Source organism: Sturnira hondurensis, unplaced genomic scaffold, assembly GCF_014824575.4.
Source record: "Sturnira hondurensis isolate 20B ecotype Veracruz unplaced genomic scaffold, ASM1482457v3 Scaffold0018525, whole genome shotgun sequence".
NCBI classification, from domain to species: domain Eukaryota; kingdom Metazoa; phylum Chordata; class Mammalia; order Chiroptera; family Phyllostomidae; genus Sturnira; species Sturnira hondurensis.
Genome location: NW_028091156.1, coordinates 6,478,760 through 6,503,358, shown reverse-complemented (window position 1 = coordinate 6,503,358; position 24,599 = coordinate 6,478,760). Strand labels below are relative to the sequence as shown.

The 24,599-nt window shown below is 44.5% G+C and overlaps 1 protein-coding gene across 1 annotated transcript in view; it reads left to right on the top strand.

Annotated features, from left to right (window-relative positions):
• Nucleotides 1-24,219, top strand: part of LYPLAL1 (lysophospholipase like 1) — a 48,244-nt gene extending 24,025 nt beyond the window's left edge. The window contains exon 5 of the mRNA XM_037069451.1: nt 24,071-24,219. Coding sequence (XP_036925346.1) covers nt 24,071-24,175 — 105 coding nt within the window. The 3' untranslated portion in view covers nt 24,176-24,219. The remainder of the gene's footprint in view (nt 1-24,070) is intronic.
• Nucleotides 24,220-24,599: the final 380 nt, after the last annotated feature.

The window sequence follows — 24,599 nt, the reverse complement described above, 5'->3', positions numbered from 1 at the left end:
GTGTGACCCACGTTGGCACCATCTCCTGTGCACGCTCCTCAGAGTCCCTTACTCACTCCATGAGGCCTTCGCCCTTTCTGGTCCCGGAGTACATCAGAACGGAAGTGTGAGGTTTCTTTAGAAATACTGAGTAGACATTCACGAAAATGCAAAATATTATCTTAAAGCATATTTTGGGGCTACCTTCCGTTATTGTGCGCATTACCTTTGTGCCTTGATTTAGGCCTTTTATTTGGGGTTGGTTGTGAAAGCCTACATGATTTTTATCTTGGGAATGGCATCCATGGTTCTGTGATGAATAGTGGACATCCTGTTTTGAAGAAATCATATTTTGGGCAAAATGCCCATTAGTGAGTTATGTTTTTGCCAGTAGTTTAGTTCAGAGCCTCTGGGATCTCTCTCTCTCTCTCTCTTTTAAGAAGTGATGAGAAGGTTTGATGCTTTTGCATTCTACTTTAAATTCATTTTAACTGTGATTTCAAAACAGCTTGTTGCTTCATTTTGTGTTATTGTAACTAATTCATAATTGTTTCTTTGTTTTGCTGTGTTGTGTCACTACCTCGTCTTAAGGGCACAGTACTTTTAAAATCACTTTGTTTTTATGTTATTTCCCTCTTTCTTCCCATCCCAATTCCTTCAAATCAGTTGTTGGCTTGTCCCATTGAAACTAGAGATACAGTTGACATATTAATTTTGGCCAGTCCTGATATGCTCTCTTTTGCCAATAAAATTATTGTAATCGAAGACGTGGGTGGGGGCATGTGAGAGACAGAAGTCTTCCCCTTGGGCATGAACCTTTAAGCCAATTTCTCTATCATGTAACAAGAAGTGTTAAAAGCGAAGTTCATGGCAAACTGGCAGAAGCAGCCAATGAATGGCTCTCTTTAAAAATTTCACTTCAACAGCAGTAAATCTCTAGTCAAGTCTAAAAACAATTTTTAAATGGCAAATGAAAAATATATCAATTTCAAATAGTACCTGAGATGCAATTTTTTTTAGGTTTCTTAATTATCCAGTGAAATGTCAAGCAAGATTTAGGGCAGCTGGCTAACATCACCTTAGTTCAGCCATAGAATTTTTTTACTGTTTTGATTTTTTTTAATTTATTTATTTTTAGAGAGAGTGTGAGGGAGGGAGAAAGACAGGGAGAGAAACACCCATGTCAGAGGGAAACATCAATCAGTCGCCTCTCATACACGCCCCAACCAACAGACTGAACCTACAACCCACACACACGCTGCGACTGGGAATCAAACCGGCGACCCTTCCCGTTGCGGGCCAACGCCCCACCAACTGAGCCACACCGGTCAGGGCGGAATAAAGATTGTTTTTATTGCCGGAGGGAATTCGGAATCACCACTTCCCACATTCGGAAACGGGGACCTGCAGAAGAGAAGCGGCCACGTGGGTAATTCATCTCAGTAAAGCAGGGCTGACCTGGGCTCGGCCTCCCCGCGCTCCGCCCCCTTCCCACAGCGCCCCCTGGCGGCGTTCAGGAAGCCCAGCCGAAAGTTCGCTGGGGTGCGGGCACTGTGGACCCAGCGCGCTTTCCCTTCCTTCGTAGCCGCCTTCTAGTCATACAGCCTTCGTTCTGTTTCCTGAGGGGATGCAGCGGTCTCTCCCACCTTTCTCTAATAGCTGGCCTAATTTTTAAGTCCCGCTGTGGATGTCGTACTTTTAAAGCATCATGGATCATTTCTATCTGTTTGACTTTCTGCATCCCATCGCCTTCTTCAGTCCTTATCAGTCCTTATCTTACTCAGCATTTTATAGGATTTGACACCCTGCTTAAGGGCAGTTCTGGACACTGGAGCCTCCCCGTGTGGTTGTCAGACAGCTGCTGCGGGACACGTCCCACGGTCAGAACAGTGCAAGTTCTTCACGCTTAACAAATGTGTGATTTAGCTTCGAAATGCACGTACTCCATCCACGCTTCCATTCCCTCACCAGTCAGAAGGGTCTGCTGGGAGATGAAATGTGCAGAAGCCAGCACAGCAGTTGGCAGTTACTGCTTCTGTTTCCCACTCCCGAGCCCGCTTCTCCTGTTGGGACCTGTTTTAAGTGACTTTCCCTCCGCACGGCAATGTCTTTGCTCTACTCTGCCCCTCTCATTTTTCCATCACGTCAGTCAACAAGTCCTTCTCATGTTCTGTCAAAGAAACGTGTCTCCCTTGTGCCCTCCGAGCCGTCCTCCTCGTCTCTGCCTTAGTTGTGGTCCCACTGTGCCTGTGGATCGGTCCCCCTGCCCCTGAGCCCTCCCGCCCACTCATCCACTCTCCAGCAGCCGCCAGGGTCATGGGCCTCTGCACCTCCTAACAGCCCCCTGCTGGCTCCTCACTTTCCTTGGAAGAAAGTTAAAATTCTTCATCTGTGGAGTAAATCCCTTCAAAATCTAGCCCCTGCCTGTGATTTCAGCTCCGTCTCTGCCCCTCGTTCCCTCCACATCGCAGTGTGTGTGAACAGACCCGCACACGCGCTCCCCTTGCTGTTGCCACACCCAATCCCCTGGCCCGGCCAAACTTTCTCACAACCTTGATTTCGTCAGGTTACTCCCTCTGCTCAGAATGCTCTCTCCACCTCCTTCCATGGACAGGCTCTGAACATTCAAGACACAGGTTCTGAGTGGCCCAGTGCCCTGCCCTGTTGTCTCCAGGATTCTGTCTTTATCCTTTACTGTCCGGCCCCCACCAACTCTGAATATCGAACTCAAGGGCAAGGGGCACGTAGATCTCAGTGCCTAGTTCAGTGACTGGCACGCAGTGGAAATGCAATAAGTGGATATGACATAATCATCATTTTCTGCTGGCTTCTTTAGCTGTTAGATTTCATTGAATGTTCCTTTGAATTTATTTTATAAGAATCCAGGGATGTGGTCCTTTCTTTTCCCCTTAGTTCCCCCTGAGTTTTTAATTTTTGCAAAGACAACACTTTGCAGGCAACACGTTGGCAAACAACAGCAGAAGAAACAACCAACAAAACAAAAAGGTGACCAACTAAATGGGAGACGTTATTGCAAACGATGCCTTCAATAGGGGGCTAATATCCAGAATATATAAAGAACTTGTACAACTTACCAACAAGGAAACAAACAATCCTACTAAAAAGTGGGCAGAGGACCCAAACAAATATTTTACCAAGACATGGAAATGGCCAACAGATACATGAAAAGATGCTCAACTTCACTAGCCAATATATAGCTGTTAGGGAAATACAAGTTGAAATCACAATGAGGTACCACCTGACACCTGTCAGAATGGCTATTATCAACAAGACATGAAACAACAAGTGTTGGAGAGGTTGTGGAGAAAAGAAACCCTTGTGCACTGCTGGTGGGAATGTAAGCTGGTACAGACACCATGGAAAACAGTATGAAGTTTCCTCAAAAAATTAAGAACAGCGTTACCATATGATCTGGCAATCCCTTTCCTGGGTATATACCTGAAAAACTCAAAAGCCTTTATTCATAAATATATATGTGCCCTATGTTTATTATAGCGTTAGGGCCGAAACGTGGAAATGACCTCCATGTCCTTCAATGGAGGACTGGACAGTGTACACCATGGAATCCCACTCAGCCGCAAGAGAAGGAGACAAATTGCCATTTGCAGCAACATGGGTGGACCTTGAGAGCATCGTGCTGAGCAAAATAAGTCCGATGGAAAAGGACAGAACCATCTGGTTTTACTCGCATGTAGAATATAAAACAGAAAGCAGCAAACAAACTCATACACGCAGGAAATAGAAGGTGGTTACCAAAGGGGATTGGGGGGAGGAGGGAGACGGTAAAGGAGGTCAAATCCATGGTGAAGGAGGAGACTAGACTTTGGGTGGTGAACACATAATGCAATTTGCACAATGTGTGTTATGGAGTTGAGCACTTGAAGTTTATATAAAGTTATTAACTGCTCTCACCCAACACATTTAATTTTAAAAAACTTTTAAAAAATGGCCCTGGATGGTGTAGCTCAGTGGATTGAGCGTGGGCCTGTGAACCAGAGGATCGAGGTTCTATTCCCAGTCAGGGCACATGCCTGGGTTGCAGGCCAGTTCCCAGCAGGGAACACATGAGGGGCAGCCATACATTGATATTTCTCTCCCTCTCTCCTTCCCTTCCCCTCTAAAGATAAATAAAATCTTTTAAAAAATGTTAGTGAGCTCCCAGTCAAGGTGGCAGAGTAGGTAACTGCTGTACTCAGCCCTGCCCACGACCACGTCCAAATCACACCTCAAGTGCAGAACAACTATCACTGAGAACTGACTACAGTCTAGCTGAACAGGAGTCCTACAACCAAGGATATACAGAAGCCAGTCCAGACTAGTTGGAAGCATAGAGGCTCAGGACGGGCAGGTCCCACACCCACATATGGTGGATAAAAATCAGAAGGGGTATTCAAGCTTCAAGGGGCCCTCTGAGGAGAGAGGGGTCCTAGCCCCACACCAAGCCCCCCAGCCCAGGATTCTAGTGCCAGAGAAATCTCCATACATTTTGGCTGTGAAAACAAGCCAGGATTGTGGCTGTGTGGGAAGGGGATGCTGGAGTCCCCGGCGGTCCTCCAAGTGCCCGCACAGGGACTTACCTGCTAGAAGACTCCCTCGCTCTGAGCTCCAGCTCAAGAGGCGCCAGGGACATATGAGGAGGAACTGAATTGTCCAGCAAGGGCTAGGGGGGCAGCTTTCTCCCACACAGGAGTGCTGTCAGAAGCCGTTATTCCTTTGCTGAGCTCTGCCCCAAAAGACTCAGGTGTGAGCTATACCTGAGTCTCCATCCACCTCCTGCTCACCCCACCCTGTGATTTCTCGAGACCCCACCCACTCAACTTGCAGGCTCACCCAAGCCACTTCCAGAGGCTTTTTCATACAAACAGCCTATTCTGGTTCATGCTGTGGGCTCTCCTAAAACCTCTCAAGTTCACAAACCCCAAACAAGCAGCATCTGGCCTGACTGTGCTCACTACCTCTTGCTAAGCAGCCCCAAGCCCAGGACTAGGGGCAGCCGAGCTCACTTTGCAGCTTGGCCCCTCCCAGGTACCTTCAAGCCCAGCACAAGGGGAAACCACCTGCAGATCACGTTATAGTTCGTACCAGGCAGCCCCGGGCAGGGCACTAGTGGTGCCTGAGCTCGGCCTGCACCTCGCAAGAGGCTCCACAACCAGCACACCCAGTGGTCCCCTTCAGACCACCACCCAACCACCCTCACAGACGGCGCACCCACAGGGAGACTCAGCGGGCACCAGAGCCCTGCAGAAGCAAACCCTGCTCCAGGAGGTGGGGTCCTGCACTGCAGCTTCCCCACTGCAGGCACGGCCAGTCCTCACAACCCGTCAGCCCGCAGGGCAGTTCCTGCCCCTGAAGGGAGTGGAGATTCAACTACTGCAGGAGGGCATACACGCCTCTCACAAGGGTCACTCCTGCAGCACCTGGCTTGGTGACCAAGGGGACTGCGTCACTGAACCCCCCAGGACACCTACTATATCAGGCCCCTCCTCTATCAAGACCAGGAGACAAAGCAGCCCCGCCTACTACATAACAACCAACACCGGGAGGCTGCCAAGACGAGGAGAGAAAGAAACGTAGTCCAAGTGAAAGAAGAGAACAAAACTCCAGAAAAAGAACTAAACGAAATGGAGACAAGCAATCTACCAGATGCAGGATTAAAAACACTGGTCATAAGGATGCTCAATGAACCTAAAGGAAGAGTACAGGTACTTAGTAAGAACTTCAACAAAGAGATACAAAACGTAAAAGCGGGCATAGAAAACAAAAAAGAACCGGTCAACAATGAAGAATACAGTCACGAAAATGAAGAATCCATTACAGGGCATCAACAGTAGCAGAGATGAAGCAGAGGGTCCAATCAGCGATGCAGAAGTAAAGGAAGCAGGAAACACCTGATCAGAACAGAGAAAAGAAAATACTGAAAAAGAAGAGGGTAGTTTAAGGGGCCTCTTGGCCACATCAAGCCTACCAACATTCACAACACGGCGGTGTCGGAAGGAGAAAACATTCTCTGAACACTGCATTATTTTACAGCCCAGAAAGACGTACTGGGCTCATCTTGTACTTTTCCTGCCCTAGCCACTGCATCGGTCGTTTCTCCAAGGCCTGCTGGTTCCAATTTAATGGAACGTGAAACTCAGAAGTCAAGATCTGGGCATTAAGTAGACTCGTTCTATTGGGGTACAGCTGTTCCCCCCAGACCCCTGGTGAGAAGAACTGGGGATAAATGTGTGTATGTATAGACATGCATTTACAACTTTATTTATGTATGTTTTCTATGTATAGTCTAAATTGTATATACATTCATACATACACAACAGATGTGCATATATGTAATGAGTTCATGCATGTACCTCCAATTCCAATAACAGCAATTATTCTACTTCTGAGTTGTTTTTGAGTCACCTTTTACTAGCTCCCAGCTCTAACATTTTCAGAAATTTTACAAGCTAGTGGCTTGAAATTGGCCATCGTGGGATTCTTTACACCATGGAAATCACCAAACACTCCCCTCTGTGTGTCTGGTTCACATAATTGCAACTGAGACGCATCTTGCTTCTGAGCACCGGGCCCGTTTTCCTTGCTGGATGTCTGTCTGCTCCTCGATATCGTCCCTTGAGCGGCGATCCCAGGGGAAGGCAGCCTGACCCGCTTCCCCCTAATCCTGCCTCTGGTCCTGATGCTCCTCTTCTTGGAGCTGAGGGTGCGGCTTTGCTGCCAGCCCCACACGCGAGGAATAACAGAAGTATTGTCATTTCCCCTTCCTCCTAACTTTCCCACACCTAGTCCCCAAGTTCTGCATGAGTCCATCTCTGATGCGTTTCTTATGTATCTGCCCCCCCTTTTTTTCAATCCCTGCCATCAGGGGCGCGGCCTGATTTTAGCCTTTTACTTTCTTCCTGCCTGCTCAATTGAATTCACAGATGTCTTACCTGGAATGAAAGATGATGCATCGTAATAGAATGCCTTCTGACTCTTCCGAAACATATTAAGAACTAAAAGGATCAGTACCAAGTGATTTGGGCTGTAGAAGTCCGGGGCAGCTATGCCTTACAGAGTCCCACCCAGAACAGTCAGAGAAGCGTTCTTGGGCTTGGTATAGATGTCCAAAGCTGTCACTAAGGGCCCAGGCTTTCCTCTCCATTCTCTCCCCACGTATTGGCCTTTTTCCTGACGGTTGTCATCCTGTGGTCACCCCATGGCTGCCAGATGACACAGCAATGCATTCTCACAGCCCAGAAGTCGGCACGAGAAGGAAGAGGAGGCGTGGCAGGAGAAAGGTGTCCCTGCCTGTCCTTTCCCAGCCGATGTGGCCTCTGCCAAAGTCCCCAGGCTGCCTTCTCCTCCCCTCCTAGTTCTCCAGGTACCTGGGACTGTGGCACCTGGCCCCTCTCCCCCAGGGTGAAGGCATACTCAGCCAACATTCTTTGTTCAAAATATACATACATTGTTAGTTCGAAATCCTTGCCAACTTTTCTGTCTTTCTGCTGGGTGAATGATATGCATAGAAAACCACATTTGTTCTTTCTAAATGTCTTCACATCCTTATGCTGGTGCGCTGTTCCACCCAGATTACCGAGTGCATATGTATTAATTCAGTGAGCATTCACAGATAAAAGTCCCTACCCTGAAGGAGCTTGCGTTCTACGAGTGCCTCTGTGTTTCAACAGAGGAAATAAATCTAATCAGAAAAGAGAAGATGTTTCAGCATGACCTTCCTTACTTCCTGGGACTCCGTTTTACTCTTTCAAAAACAGGAGTTGGGTGTTGATTTCGGTATGTTTCGACTCTGACCTAAATTATATTTTTCCTGGCTAATATTTCTTAGTCTGTGAAGTGGACTTGGGTTTCTCCCTGCTTTTAAGCACTGACATTTGCAATGCTGTTTTCGCACCCTCTGCCCAGTTTACTCGGTTGTGGTGCTGCGCGTGTGACAGTCTTGCACACTGCATGGCCGCTCCTCCTTACATGCAGTGTGTCCTATTGGAGAAAAAACGACTTATGCTTTAAATGGAAACTTTTGCTGTACGAACGGCTTTGGAAAAGTGCCACAGGAATGTTTTTAGATTGTATAGGACTTGGCAATGAAAATAATCAGTTGAAGAATGACATTAAAAAGTAATCCTTGGATTTCGACACTTCATAGAAGTAAAGGGGGAATGTTATGGTATCATTCTTTCTCCATGATATGGTTTCTTTAAAGGAGAATAGTGCATGTTTAAATACTAACTTACTCCTCAGTGTCTATTTTAAAAGGACACTTTATCGATTTCGATGCTTTTGAAAACAGCATGAAACAGAAAACATAAACCCTGTCTTTGGTCCTTTGGACCATTTTAACAAAATACCACTGGTTGGATGGAAATGCATTTCTCACATTCCGAGAGCCCGGAAGTTCCAGGCTAAGGTGCCAGCACCGTAGGTCCTGGCGATGATCCTCGACTAGGTTGCAGGCTGTGCCCTCACAAGGTGAAAGTGGGCAGGGATCTCCCCAGGGCCTCTTCTATGAAGGGCACTAACCCCATTCATGAGGGCTCCTCCCGCATGACGTAATCACCTCACCATGATGCAAGCACCAAAGACCCTCACCTCTTTCTCTCACCACATGGGGCATTAGGATTTTCACATACGAATTGGATGAGGGAGGCGCACCCATTTAGTCTACAGCCGTCTGTTTTTCCCTTCGTTAATACTTTACTCTGTGTTTCTCCTAACGTTTCCGAGTTTGCCCCTGTGGATTGTCACGCACCACTGTGTATGGAGGCCCTTGTGAAAACGAAAGTAAAAGACCTGAGCTACTTTTACTCTCATCCACTGCATTGCTGCTGAGCAAGTTCTTGCTGCTGTCTGACTGGTTAAGTAATGTCCACTGCCGATCAAAGGAAAATGAGTTCAGCTAGGAATGTATGGTCCTGACCGTATGTGTCAGTAATGTCTAAAAGCAAAATACAAGTAAAATAGATACAAAGCTCATCTCATGCCATTAAAAATCCTAGGTATAATTGTAACTAAAGTTCAGCAGACATCCCCGAATGTCCAATTCCCAAATGTAATCATCTGTCTCCATCCGTGTCTCCTTCAGCCTTATTCAATTCCCTCAATTGGTTTTTAATGCCTGAAGTGTCATCTCAGTGCTCAGCTGGGATCCCTATTTATTGAGTTTAAGTCCCCATGGACGGGTGCAGAGAAGCTTCCTAGGGTGCTGGGGGGCCTTGTTTTTGCCGGGGCAGTTCTAGAGGAGGAGCTGACTTCTGCACCAGGGCCAGTCTCAAGTCCGTCTTTATGCCAGACTCACAGAATCCCACCCGGGCACCCACCCATGTGGCTGTTGTTCTGAGGCCGAAGTCATTTTTAGAGCCCCTTTTAAAAAATTACTTGTCAAAATTTAGTTATATCTATCTTTGAAAATAGCTAATAAAGCCACTAACAATGACCATGAACTTGTATAGAGCATCCCTAAAGAAATATAATTCTATGTTTAAATTAGTCTCTCTTGCCAGTACATTGAAATGCCTGGAATTTTAAGTAAATCATCCTTAAGATCCCTGAACAATTCTGCACAGATGGAGGGCCATGTGGGCGAATATCTTGCCTGCAAGGGGATGAGATCCAGATGACAAGGATGTGGAGAGGGCCGCCCACATCATGTTCGAGGGGAACACTGAAAACACCAAGCACTGTGGTTATGAGCCACGGAGGGAACTGTCCCGCGCACTCAAACAGTGTGTGGATATGAAGATGTTGGTGCCCAGGGTGTCTTCGCCTGGCCTTTCTCTGGACTGAAAATACTTGTGTGTTCTGTCAGGGAGAAATTCACTGGAATATACAGATATATTAGTACAACCGTGCATATTAATAAAAACACAACACATGGAATGTCTATTCCCTGGATTGCGTGCATTGCACAGGTGTGTGTATGTGTGAGTGTATTTTTTAAAGGACAGATGACCCTTGGGCATGAGAGAAAATGCTCATGATTATATCTTTATTTCCTACTTTTTTTAACACCACCACCCAAACCAGAAAACATAAAACTAAAAAGGTCCCTTATTTTTTAACCAGATTGGAAAGCGCTGCGCTGTCTGCTGAAGTTCAGTCAGGCCAATGTCTGGTCTGCACCAACTCCCTTGCGGACTGTCTGGCATTTCTGCACAAGCCTGGCGTGCCACCCTTACATGGCGAACACCGGTATCTCTTGGCAACTACATACATGTTCTCATAGGGTTAAGGCTGTGCCCAACGACCACCAGCATGTTATGGAATTATTTCTATGTGGCAGATACTAGCTGTCTGATTTTCACGAAATACAAAGCTTCTTGAGCAACAGAGATTTTTTGCCTCTGTTCCCCATGACACATCCATGGAGGATACTTAGCACAGAATTTTCACGGCACTGTGGACTCTGTCTGCATATGTGTCACTGGAATTACATGTTTCCACTGCAGTTTACTTTCCATAAAACTGCAGTCTGTCTGCCTTCAGGAGACAAGTTTACTCTTGAAATTCTAAATTTTAACTTCTTAGCTGGCATAAGGTTATTTGTTTTTGAAACAAACACCTTTCCTTGTAAATAGACAAGCTTCACGTCTACCACCTATGGCCCGTGAGTTACAGGTGGGTATTCATTACGTAGATTTGGAATAACACGGTATCCTTTACTTCAGATGAGTTAACTCTGCTACGAATGAGCAGTGGTGCCCAAGCTCTGATGGCCTCACTACAGTTTATTTAAACACACACACTATTTTTTTAAAAGCAATTTAACATGAAGTTGGACCCTACATGACATCATATTCAAAAACTAACTCAAATGGATCAAATACCTAAACATAAGAGTTAAGCTATAAAAATCTTAGAAGAAAACGCAGAGGGAAAGCTTACTAACATTACACTTGGCAGTGACTTCTTGGAATGACACCAAAAGCAGAGACAACACAGGTAAATGTAAACTGGACTTTATCAAAATTAAAAACTACTGTGCATCCAAGGACACCGTCACCATGGTGAAAGGCATCCTCTGCAGCAGGAGGAAATATCTGCAAATCACTTGGTAGGTGGGTTACCACCCAGGCCACAGAAAGAACTGCAACTCAGCAACGACGAGGCAAAGATGAAAAAGTGGACAAAAGACTTCCGGAGACATTTCTCCAAAGAAGATTCATAAATGGCCAAGAAGTACATGAAAAGCTACTCAGCGCCACTAGTCATTGGGGAAATGCAAGTCAAAACCACACAGGGCAGTGGGACCTCCCTCGATCAACACAAAGGAAGCAAGTGCTGGCGAGGATGTGGATGGGGCCAGAAAACATGCACTGCTGGGGTACGTGTAAAAGGGTGCAGCTGCCATGGAAAACAGAATGACAGCTCCTTGGAAAATTAAAAATAGAACTACTTTTTGGTCCAGTGATTCCCCTTCTGGGCCTATGACCAAGAAAATGGAAAGCAGGGTCTCAGAGAGATATTTGTAGATCCATGTTCATGGCAGTGCTATTCACAGCAGCAAAAAGGCAAAGCCACTCAAGTGCCCCGTTGAAGACTGAATGGGTAAACAAAATGTGGTACACACGTCCGTGGAATATTATTCACCTTTGAAAAGGAAGGAGAGTCTGCCATTCTGAAATGCATTTGGTTCCTCTGTGAAATAGGGCATTGGATTACTGAACTGGTATTTTTTTCTCTTGGGAACATTTACTGAGTGTACATTGTGGGGTCTCTAAGAGAAGTTACATTTGCCAACAAATAATGGATAAAGTGTAGGCAGCCTCTAGTTTGAAAGTACAATGAAAGTTTTATCTTTTTTGAAAATACTTAAGATGGCTCATTTCTTTATCTTTGTACTTGATGAAAATAAGAATGTAACAAAGATCAAAGCCACTCAAAATGATTTTTATAAAGTATCGATTTTCACCCTGGCTTTCTATGCAGTTCTGTCTAATGCAAGATCTCTCATTTGTGTACATCACAATCCACTTTGACCAGGATGTCCTGAGGAAAAAGAAAATGTTAATTGAATTAAAATATTATCAGGGCTTAACTTCGAACATATGGTTTTGATGGCTGACAAGATACTTTCCAGAAGTTGGGATAACCACACCATTCAATTACACATGAACTGATGTATTTGCTCCCTGCTACATCTGTAAGCAAAAATGTAAACATCAGAAACACAAAGGTGACAATCTTGAAACAGAAAACTGCCTTCGCTGAGAGCATATACATTCTAAAGTTAATACCGAGGCATCTTTGATTACTACCAGACCACGCTGAAGGAAAAAAAAATGAGGTTGTCAAGCCAAGCCTTTGTTTACAGAGCCTAATCTAATTACCTAAGGATCGGTGTGGGAAAATAGGCCAGCATCTGCCTCGACGTCAGTGTGCTTTTAATATCTCAGACAACGTAAATTACGTTCAGCCTTGGAGCAAATGACCTGAGCGAACATGGCTGTGCGTGGTAGCCCAAAACTCAAGTTCGCCATTTCTACTGTATCTGTGCATACATATGGGGCGTTCGGAAGTCAAACTGCCTGCTTCCCACCTCATCTTCTAAGATATGTGCGTTCTGTATGTGAGTTTGACATTCAAACGTGGCCTGGCACCAGGGAGACTCCTGAGGGCCAAGTGGAGATGAAGCACACTGTGCTTGTTTTACACACAAATTGCCAGTGTTAATAAAGTTCCTGTCCACCTTCGGGCACATCTGTGTGAGGAGCCGAAAGAATAGGTTGACACTGTGACTTTTCATGACGAGGGGAAGGACCATAGGCACAGTTTGCAGGTTCGACATTTTCTCGTAGCTCCAACAATATTGTTTTCATTATAGTGAACTTAAATAAGCATTAGCAGCCTTTCTATCAAAGAAATTAGTCCTTGTGTGAATGCCCTATAAATAAAATTGTTACACAGTGGAATAATAGGAGCATGTAATGAAACTTGATTTCCAGCCAAACAAACATATGGACATTTAAAAAAAAATTTTTTTAAGTGAAATGTGCTCTCTCTGGATCCCATGTGGGATGATTTAAGTCGTCCACTAACGTGTGTCTGGATTCTATCCATCTAAGAGCACACGATTCTCTCAGGCAGGGGACCGCTCTTCCTGTCTGGGGGTGCGGGATGTGAGAAGATGTGGTTTCCTGGTGGGGAGGGGGGTGAGGCAAAGTTTCCAACAGACACCATGGTTTTGTTCAACACGTTTTATCAGAGAGTGGGATCAGTCACAGCATACGCAGCCTTAGCAATTAGAGCATTTGCTATTAGCTCAAAGTGAGTAATGATGCCTCTATTTTGTATGAGGAGCTAACTTACAAATACCTGAAACCACTAAAAAATGGTTTGAGTTGTATACGTGAGACCTCATGTTGATTTTATACATTTCCTTATAGTTTCAGACATTCATACACTCAAAACCTTCACTGCACACCTATTAGTTAGACAACCTCGTAGTAAACAAAAAAGCATCACGGTATGTCTCTCTCCCGAAATGGTCCATTTATTCCTGTAATCCCATAAACAATACTCTTCATAGACCTCAAAGCTTCCCTAGTCTTCTGTGATAACGTGAAATTCCAAAACGATGGACTGAATTATAGTTGAATAATCTACTTGCACTTCTAGTGAATTTTTAAATCGGTGAAAGATTTGTTGAATATAAGAGAAAGTGTTTTTCCAGGGTTTTTGTTGTTGTTTTCACTCCTAAAACTGGGTTCACAGAACATGCTGAATAGAAAGTACTGTCTGAGCTGAGTAGTTTGAAAATCGAGAAAATCACTGGCTAAAGCAACATAAAAAGGTGAGCACAGGTGAGGAAATTCGCCACCACACACTGAGGCTGAGAACATTTTGCGTGAGCCACTCTGCCCAATCAGCAGAATGAAATACAGATCATTTGCACCATATTGTGTAGACAGTGTCGATCCTCAGGGGGCCTGGCATCATCTCAGAGCGACAGTGATGTCTTTGTTTTGTATAAAGAGTTGTAATAGTCATCCTGCTGCTGGGTCTAGTGTGGGTAGGAACTTTCCACTAGTCCTGCCCACGTCTTCTATCTTCCCTTTGTCTGGTTTTCATCTTTTTTCAGGTTTCGTCATAGATTTCTCTTCCTCCCAGAAGTTTTCCAGGAGCATCAAGACTCGCCAGGACTTCCCCTGAGTGTCCTCACTGCGTCCAGTACTTAGGCTTCCATTGCACTTCCATTTCCTTGGATAGTACCCTGTCCCCAGAGACTCCTCCCCGGTGTGTGCTCTGTGAGGGCGGGGCTGCCCCGTTTACCTCTAAGCATCTAGCACAACCCCTGGAATGTAAAAGTTGCCTGACACACGCTTACCGAATGAATGAAAGAGTGAGTAGATGAAAAACGAATGAATAAATCTATGATGAGAATTCGTAGGCCGGGCTTCTTGGCCTGGCCATCAACTGTTTGGATGGCTTTTGGCAAATCACTCACATCTCTCTGCCTTAGTTTCCACAAGTTCAAAATGCGAGATGCACGCAAGGTGATTTCTAAAAATGTCACAGGTCTCCGTGTAAGTTTTCTGCGTCCACGTTCCTTGAGAGCACCATTCGGTTTGCCTGAGGAATGTTTCCTGAACTTCGTATGCCATCCTCTATGAGCAGAGTTGTCCCTAACACCTCAAACTACAAAGCAGTTGCTTAACTTCCGAAGCAGGTCTGGAACTGTTGCAGACTTTGCATGAACGATCTGCTGTACCAGGTGGGGACTATCACAGAAAATCAAGGAGTAAATAATAAAATAAAGTAGGACTCTATTCCACCTACACCAGCACAGGTTAAAATAAACAATGCAACTCTGACATAACAATTTTATGAGACATGAAAAAATAAAATACAAAATAAGGCAACTAGACTGTGAAATGAACATATAACCTTATCATCATTTATCTAGATAAGAATGTTTTGGTCACTGTCTGTATGCATTTAACCAGAAATTATTGAGACAAGAGAGAAAAGTCTATGGCAGATGTTGCCTTGAGTACAGAGCGGATGCCCTTGAGGCCTTCAGACGTGTGTGGGTTGTGCACCGCTGAGGGTCTGTCCCAGGAAATGTGCACATCGGGAGAAATTGCTGTAATGACCTTTGGATTTGTCTGCATCAACGGGTCTGTCCCTGGCCTCGCCAATAGCGAGCCTTCGTTCAGAGTTTACAGCGTTGTCAGGCCCGGCGACCAGAAATGTGCTCGTTCCAGTTTACAGCTTAGAAGACTGTGACACGCGCAGGAGTGAGTGACGGGACTTGCTCGGTGCTCCTGCGGCCTGCTGGCGCTCATGTATTTCCAGCATAGTTTCCTGGACATAGTGAGTGCATAGTTTGTTTGCTGAATGAATAAATGAGTAAAGAGATGAAAAGATGGGATTCAGGAAGTAGATGGGGAGACGGGAAATGCAAGATAGTTTGGGGAGTTGCCCAAGAGAGCAGCGAAATTCTCTTTACGAAGGAAGCACTACCTTGGGATAGAAAGAAAGGATTTTTGAACAGAAGTGGGTTTGTGACTTGCAATGTGCGAGTGTGTTTTCTTGTGTGAGCACAGATAAGAGTCTGAAAACGATAAGGTCTAAACTTGAAGTGAGACTTAGTATTATATTCCAATTCATGGCCAAACTAAATGTGACAGAATATAAACTCCTGACATGAAAGGATTATAATGGAAACCTTGGCAATTCCTCAAGTATGCTTCTAGAGTCCATCATAATAGTTTAACTCTTTATAGTTAGGCCTAGAGTAAGGTCAGGTTACAGCATTTTCCCTCCAGGTGTTTAGTCCGGTCGTTGTCACTGAATCTACTCACTTGCTCATTTTTATGGGATTGCTGGACTTTTCCCTACTCAGAGGGTAATCAATAGGTTTGCCAAAGATTCATTAAGGCACAGATTTTTAATTGGGGGAAAAAAGAGGCCCCAGTACCTCCACTACCATTAAACATTCATCAAACAATGCCTCCAAATGGCAAAAGACGGTATGATGTGGCCCGGAATCCGAGTCCCTGGTCGAGTCAGTAAGTGCACCCGGAACCCCCTCCTCCCCGCCCTTGCAGACTGAGCAGGACTTACTAGGTGGCCTCAGTGATGACACAGTGTGGCTGGGGAGGGGGCACAGGGACTGTCTGTGCCTGGAAAGAACATGCCCGGGAAGAGCTACGAAGGCAGGAAGGCCAGGCAGGACCATGACCGACAGACAGAGTGGGTCTCAGCGAGACCACCTCCTGGTGGGGTCATGCAGTCCCACCATGGACACAGCACACGTTATGCGATTCCAAAGTGGTGGAGGGATCCTGCTTTTTGGAACACGTGGTGGGGGATCAGTCTTAACCAGAGGGGCCCAGAAGCATCAGCAGCTCCCTCGGTGAGAAATGGGCCAAAGGCAGTTCTCCACCTGGAAACAATGTCCCTCAGAGCTGGCTCCTCCTGTTCCTACAATCCCACAGGCAGAGGCCACGGTAGCAACCACGAGGCAGGTCTTCAGGGGCCTATTTGCCATGAATCGATGGTTCACTCATTCATTCATTCTTCATTCAGTCATTCATTTATTCACTTTGGTTTAGATGTTTAGAGCATCTTCAGTGTACACTGGTTTCAGAATCACAAGGTCCAAGGGGAGACTCGGGGGACACATGGGAAGCCTTCATGTACACAGGGTAGGGAGACCAGTGTCTCAGGACTTTTCGACCGCTCAGCTTCTGGGGTCCTAAAGGAATGTCCCCCTTTCTCACCCGCAGTTGCTGAAGGAGACTCAGCTCTACCCAGGCACCGGACTGACAGTGACGATTGCGGGGCAAGATTTCAGATTTTGGCAATGACAGACTCACCGTTTGCTGCGTTTTAACTTAGAGCAGAGACACCTCCACTTCCGTCCTTCTGTGCAGCTCTGGTCCTGAAAGGGGCCCATCAGATCTGAGACAGCTCCGTGTTGGCTCACTCTGTGCGACCGAAGGGTCCACACAGTGTCACTTGGTTTGATGCATTTGCTCCCCTAGTGGAGCCACGGGCCCCGTGATTTGAAACAGGAAAGAGAACGAGGAGAGAGTCTGCATCCTAGGATAGAACCAGGCTGGACACTAAGTTGGTCAGCATAAAACTGGACCCATTTCAGTGCCTTCTGGTGACAAACCTGAACTGCACTCTGGACTGAGGTGCAGAAACGAAAGAGGCTGGGGTTCTGTGAGGACGGGAGCTGGACTCTCATGGGGGGGACCTCCTCGGTGTGTGTGTTCGGGGGAACAGCTCGTCCTGCATCCAGTTCATTGCAGGTTCAGTGGTTAAGAAAAGAAAGTGCCGGAGAACATTAAGAGAACTGACTTTTGGTTTGCCTCCGAGCGCTTGAAAAAACTTCTGCCAGCACAGCAATCCTGGCTGCCGGCCCCATCTCTTACTTGCTCCCAGAGGAGAGTCGAGCGATCTGACTGGTAGATGGTGTGCATGGTCCATAGTGAGTGGAACCAGTCCCCCGGAGGGGGCCAGCCCCAGATGGACGAGAGGCAGGAATCCTCTCCCCTCGTCCTGAAGGTTCCTGGAGGCAGGCTGGCCTGAGATCGAGACTGGAAATCGACAAGCAAGGCCCTGTCATCAGCTCACCTAAAGTCCCGTTATCCAATTCGCTTTATCAGCATTAAAGCTGACATATTCATCTGCATCTGGGTCTGATTTCTCGAATGGATCTGAACACGGGAGGAGAAGAAAAGGCTCTCATCTACTGCCTCCCTGAGCACCAGCCCCACTCTGTGCAGCCTGTGTGTGGCCCCAGCTCAGACAGCTCCCTCCATTTGGGGCAAACAAATGCCTAACACGTGAGCAGACTTCACCTGCATTTAGATTTTCTATAAAATGCAGAAACTAGGTACTGGAAAGGCCAGACGCATAAGGAGAGTCACACCTGGCCTAGAACCCTGGGTCCACCCTGATGTGCACGTGAGCGTAAAATGTTTTCTCTTCCATTTAACACTGAATATCAGATGAGACATTTAAAGAGACTCTAGTATTATGCCCGATACAGCAGGTGTTCAAGAAAAATTATTCTTGTTACTAGTAGTAATGCCTTCTCCAGCAGAAGCAAACTTTTGAGGTAGTGGGCCACAATTTTTTAGTGCCTTCTAGTCAATATATGTTCATTCCTTTTAGTTCAGTCTTTTCCCTTGAAGAATGAGTAATAGAATCCAAATTAAAGAAGGTTTGCTTTATTTGTTAAATAAAAATGTGCAATGTAAAAACCCTATAAAGAAACATCTGTCGAGCGAAACTCATAAGTTTCTTCGCTTGGGAAAGTCCTGGTTTGCGCTCCGTTATTTACGGCGCAGGGTTCAGGTCACGGTGGGTGGGCCGGCAGCTCCTCCCGTGCATTCGGAATGGAGGGTACCACTTGCTTCTCAAATCCAAAAGCAGTAGCTCTCTCCCTTACGATCCTGCTGAAGGCACAGTTAGAGTTAGCTGGACCGAGAGTTGAGCAGAGTCATAAACCAAAGCTCGGCTTTGCTTCTTCCAGTGTGTGTGCTTTCTGTGGTTTACAGTGTGATGGATAACCAGGAAAGCCCAGTATAACCAGCTCACTGCGACTGGGTTAAAACGCATGCGCAGTTGTAAACACTGCCAACCGCCTCAGTTGAGGAGAGGCACTGTGTTTATTCAAGAACATGGCACAACAGTGATCTGGCCCCTGGCATGAGATTTATTCCTTAAGGCCCCAAATCAAATGACCCGACTTAGAAGTCGTTTATTAAAGCCTCAGGCATGTGGTACTTATTTGATTTCTAGAAGGAATCAACAAGAAATGTAGGTGAGTGAAGGGGGAACAAGTAGAGAGGGTTAAAAAAACCCCAACCTCCTGTTAACACGATGAAATGAATTTTAGAGTATTTTTGGTAAACTTTGAAGGAGTGACCAAATGATAGTCTCTCCATAAAGAAAACACTATATACCACTTCTCAAAGTATTTCTTAATATGCATCTAAAGTTTCATTGTTAAAGAGTCAAATTTTCCAAATCAGAGAAAAGTATTACTTCATGGCTCCCAGGTTTCCAATCACTTAACATATGAAACATTGAAGTTTAAGAGGCCAGTGCTCCACGCACAAGGCATCTGTTTGATGTCGGCAAGGGCTCCGACAAATTCAGTGTTAAAAGACTCTCTGTGCCGCTCTTTGAAAATGTATCACTTTGTCATAAATCTCCGGGCTCTGACACACCCGGTGATGAGGTCTGCTTTATGGACTTTTGCAAAAGCATCTGTGTGCCGCATCTGGCCCTCCCTGGTGCGAGAGTGGCGGGTTAGAAAATGCAAGTGAGCGTGTAGCTTCAGGTTCACGTGTTAACCTAGGGACCCGGTTTTCCTTATCTTCAGAAAGTCTGTCGTCAGAATTAGGGAACTGTCCTGGCCTAACTTGGCATTTCTGCTCCATTTCTGGAAAGGAAAATACGTTGGAAAACACACAGGAAATTAAAGCTGCTGAACTCTGAATCAGGGAAGTTGCTGAGACTGCGTCACCCTGGCCTATGGGTTTAGAGGCTGTTGGTACAATTATTTCGGCCACTGTGGGTGCTGGTGGACTCTCACAGAGAATGCTTTTGATGTAAAATGTTCCAGTGTGTGGTTGCTTCGGGGCATAAAGACTGTGGTGAAAATGGGTGTCTCCCTCAATACTAGGGAACACGGAGATAATGAGTGAGACACCTTAAAGTACCACACCTACTTGAGAAAACTCCACTGTCTTCACCACAGAACCTTTAGATACCGCAGATAAGCTCAAAGGAAATGAATCCTGCCATCTAGAAATAACCCTTTGGTATACAGTGATTTCTCTTATATGCACACATACACACGCAAATATGTATATGTGTATCTTTTTAAAAAATAACACGGACCCCTTCACAAATTATTCAAGACAGTAGTTGTGTTACGTAAGACATAAGGAACAGCCCTCGAAATCAGTCTCTCTCTCATTCTGTGATGTGTCTGTTTCTACGCACACACACACACACGTTCACTTTAATGGCTGCACAACGCTCCACCCGGTACTTGGATATGGGTGGGTGCCATTCCCTAACATGAGGGAGGCCAGACCTGTCTTCCCTGCACTGCCTCCGGCAGCCAAAATCTAATAAGCCAGCACCTGGCACCACCATGCAGCATGAGACAGACGAGGCTAGAGGCTGGTGTGGGGCGTTGTACTTCTGAATATCAAAGCCATTGAAATGAAAATGAAAAAAGAAACCAAGCCCCAAGCAAATAACGAAGAAACTGTTAGCAAGAGGTGTGGGGGTTACTCTGTCATTCTCCACCTTTTTAAAAGACAAACTACACGCCCACCCAAACATACTGATGTGCAGCAGCATTAGAAGTGGGACGTGTGGCTGGTTTCCGTGGCATCCAGCCCTTACAGAAGCAGGACCATCATGCTTGTGCCCTTCTTTAGGTCTTGCTTTTGTCACTTAACGTTATCAACACGTGCAGTATCCACCCGTACTACTGAAGGTCACTCATTCCCTCTAAAGCCCCCCTATGTACACATTCTGATGCTCATGGGCATTTGAGTGGTCAGCGGTGTGCACGCACACGCCCTCATGAACCCCACTGACATGAACATGCTTGTGCGTGTCTCCCAACACACGTGTAGCACTATCTAGCAGTGAAAACACCGGGCCGTAGGTCATGCTAATATTTGGCTACACAATAAAATGTCAAATGAGTTCCCAATTCACACTCCCGCCCGAGGTACACAAACATGTACGAAAGTTGCTCCATGTTCTTGCTCACACTGGATATTGCCTTGGTTTTCCATTTCAGCTTCTCGTGTGGGGGCGCAGTGCTGTGGGCTGTACGTCAGTGAGCATTTCCCCCCCGAGCACCTGTTCACACGTGTATTAGATGTTCGAATGTTTTCCTTTGGAAAGTGTCTGCTATAACTTTTACCCGTTTTCCACTGTCCTTTTTCTTTTGCTACCTAACTGCAAGGATTTTAAAGAACACATGCCAAGTTGGTCCTTGAATGAAGTGGTGGCAAATATTTTCTCCCTTTTTCTGACCTACCATTTTACTCCAGAGTATCTTTTGGTTGACAGAAACTTGATTCTCTCAATAATGTTTTTCATTTGCTTGATTTTAAGTTTTAAGGTAAAGGTCATGTACATCTTTTCTCTATTCAGAGATGTATGCTTTTTCAAAACAGTCATAGATATAATTTTTAAATGTAATATTCTACTTCTTTATTGCTAGTATAGAGAAACGCAATTTGTTTTTATCGATCTGGGAGGAGACAAACTTCCTAAATTCACTTAATAATTCTAATAGTTTGGCTGTAAATCATTTGCGTTTTCTGTGTTTAAAATCATTTTGTCTCCAAATATTGCCATTTTATTCCTTTCTCCGATTCTGATGCCTTTCATTTCTTTTTCTTGCTTCGTTGCACTAATTAGGATCTCTAGTAGGATACTGAATAGAAGAGACAGAGGGGATGCTGCTGCCCCCACTGCCAATATGAAGGGCAAATCTTTCAATAAATCACAACTAAATGTGATACAGATATAGTCTGTAGATACCCTTCACCAAATGAAGAAAGTGTTCTTTTATTCCTAGATTCTAAGTATCAATCATTAATGGATACTGTATTTTGTTTATATCTATAAAAATGATATAAATGAAAGAAAGTCCATATGATTTTCCTCTCCTTTCTCCTTAATGTGATAAATTGTACTGACTGAGTTTTGAATCTGAAAGCACATTTGGTCACAACGTACTACTCTTTTTATGTCATGCTGGGTTTGGTTTGCTAATCTTTTGTTTAAATTTTTTTCATCTACTTTCCTAAGATAAATTTGCCTATAATTTTCCTTTTTGTAATGTTCTTATCAGGTTTTCCTATCAGAGTTTAATTGCATCATAAAATGAGTTGGGAAATGTTCTTTTTTTCCTATTCTCTGGAAGAGTTTTCATAATATTGGTTTTATTACTTCCTTAAATGTTGAGAGAATTCACGAGTGAAACCATCTGGGCTCAGGGTTTCCTCTGTGGGGAGGTTATTTAATAACAGGTTCAGTTCCTTAATAGGAAAAGGACTGTTTTGATTATCTCTTTATTCTTGTTAGTGTCAGGAAGGTGTGTTATTCAAGAAATGTGTACATTTTCTTTTAGCATTTATTGAGAATTTTAAATGATTTACAATTTTCAGATTTACTGGCATATAGTTGCTTATAATTTTCTCTTATTACAGTTTGAATAGCTGCACCAAATATAGTGAGGACCCCTTTTACCAGGAGGCAAATATAAATGTGCGTTCACTCACTCACTCTCTCTCTCTCTCTGTCTTGTTATTCTTGCTAATTTCCCTTTGGAAATAACCAGCTTTTGGCTTTGTTGATTCTTTGATTACACAGTTATTTTTATATCTCATTAATTGCTGCTCTAACCTTCACTATTTTCTACCCTCTTTTGGGAGGTTTAATTCATTGAAATTTGTCTATGTCTTTAAAATTGATATCAAATTATTGACTTAAGTCTTTCTGCTTTTCAGCATATGTATTTAAGGCCACACGATTCCCTCTATGCATGGCTTTGGTTACATTCTACAAGGTGTCATATTTTAGTTACCATTCAATTTAAATTTCTTTTCAATTTTCATTGTAGTTATTTTCTAAACATTTGGAGATTTTCTGAGGGTTTTTTTTTGTTTTGTTTTGGTACTTCAAGTCCATGGTGGTCAGAGGCTGTACTGCAGGATTTCAGCTCCTAAAACTGCTTGCAGCTTGCCTGAAGGCCCAGCATTTTCTTGATGTTAGTCAATGTTCCAGGTGCACTTAAATCAGATGTATATTTTATTATCCTAATTTGTCAAACAGGTGAAAGGTCTTCATTTTCTTTTTCACATGCTCTGTATCCGCATTTCTATGTCTCTATCCAAGCTAATGTTCCTTTTATCTAAAGAACTTTTTTTAAAAAAATTGCTTTCAAGTTACTCAACTGATGACAATTACTTTAGGTTTCTTATTTGAAAGGGGAATTTGGTGGGTAGTCTGAACACATCTTTATTTTGCTTTTATCTTTAAGAATGTGTGTGTATATACACATATAAATACATACATATATGTAGCAGACATATGCTACATATATTCTTTAGCAGACATATGTGCATATATTCTGTAGCTACGCACAGAATTCCACATTGACATTCTTTTTCTTTCAACACTTTGAAGATGTTGTCCCTCTGATGCTTATATTCTGTTATTTCTGTTGAGAAATCAATCTTCAGTCTTATTGTCTTCTTTAAAAAGAACGTGCATTTCCCCCGCCCCCAACCTCTGCTAAGATTTCCCCCTTTGCCCCTGGTTTTCAGCGGCTTTGGTCTCATGTCCCCGGTTGTGGGTTTCTCTCGTGTCCTGCTTGGTGTTCACTGCACTTCTTGACTTTGTGGTCATGTGGCTCTCGAGTTGGAAGGACAGCAATAACTATTTTCAGAGGAAAAGGAATAGCTTTAAATGCCTTACTTATCAGAGAAGAAATATGAAAAATAGCCTAGGTACCATTCAACCCCCACATGACGTAATAAGTGAGGTTCGGAAGAATTTCATTACCTGTTTGTGTTGTTATTGAAATGACCCGGATGCACATGTACCTCAGTCAGGGTCCAGCTTTAAAACCTATGCCCCTCACCACCCTGTCCGTGATTTGTCCCCACCTGGTGGCTTATGTATCAGTGCGGAGGACTTGGGGCTCTTTTGCCAGCTAGGATCCCATGCAGGAGTCACAATTCAAGGACTGTTATAGTAAATTATTTGGATTCATTTCCTGAAGCTGATTCAGGGAGAATGTGGGATAGGATACTAGCAACTAACTCAGGAAGGAAATGATGGCGGGAAGGGTGGTAATGGAACAATTTCTGAGATTGAAGTTAGAGTAAAGTTTAAATTGTTAATATCCTTTAAAAGCTATAAAGGCACTGGTTTAATTAACCAAACTTGTTTTAGTCATATTCATTATTTTTCGTCTAGTCTAATTTTTAAGGGAAAACAATCATTGGTGCATATCAGCTACTTTGTTTCATTCGGGTGCCTCCCACAATTTTTTCTTTTCTTTTAGTCCCTGTCACACTTATCTCCAAAGCCAGAACGTTGTAAGAGCCTGTGCCCAGGTCACCGTCACCACCTACCGACAACAAGAGGCCCGCTCCATCCTAACAGCTGAATGCTCGTTCTTGGCACTGACGTGGGAGGAAAGGAGAGAAACGGACCTTTCAGATCTGAGCACACGGACGCCAATTTAAATCCATCACCTGTTCTTTCTGATAGAATTACTGGTCAGTTGAAAATACATTTTTCCTTTCAAGTCCTTTATGAATAGCAGCTAAAAATAAAAGGCCTTTGATTAATTAGTTCTTTTTGCATAACTTAGGTTTGCACCACAAAAGCAAAGGCTAATTATGTTGATCAATGTGGGCAAAATCACTTCCTTAGACTCCCCAAAGTAAAATTCACCCCCACGACAGCTTTGCCCTGCGGCTCCAGGCTGAGCTCATTGCGCTCAGGTCTGGAGTCCTGTGGGTGGGATTCTGGGCTAAGCGGGGCCTTCAGATGTTCTTCCCTCACATTTGGTTTTTAAAAGGTCAGTA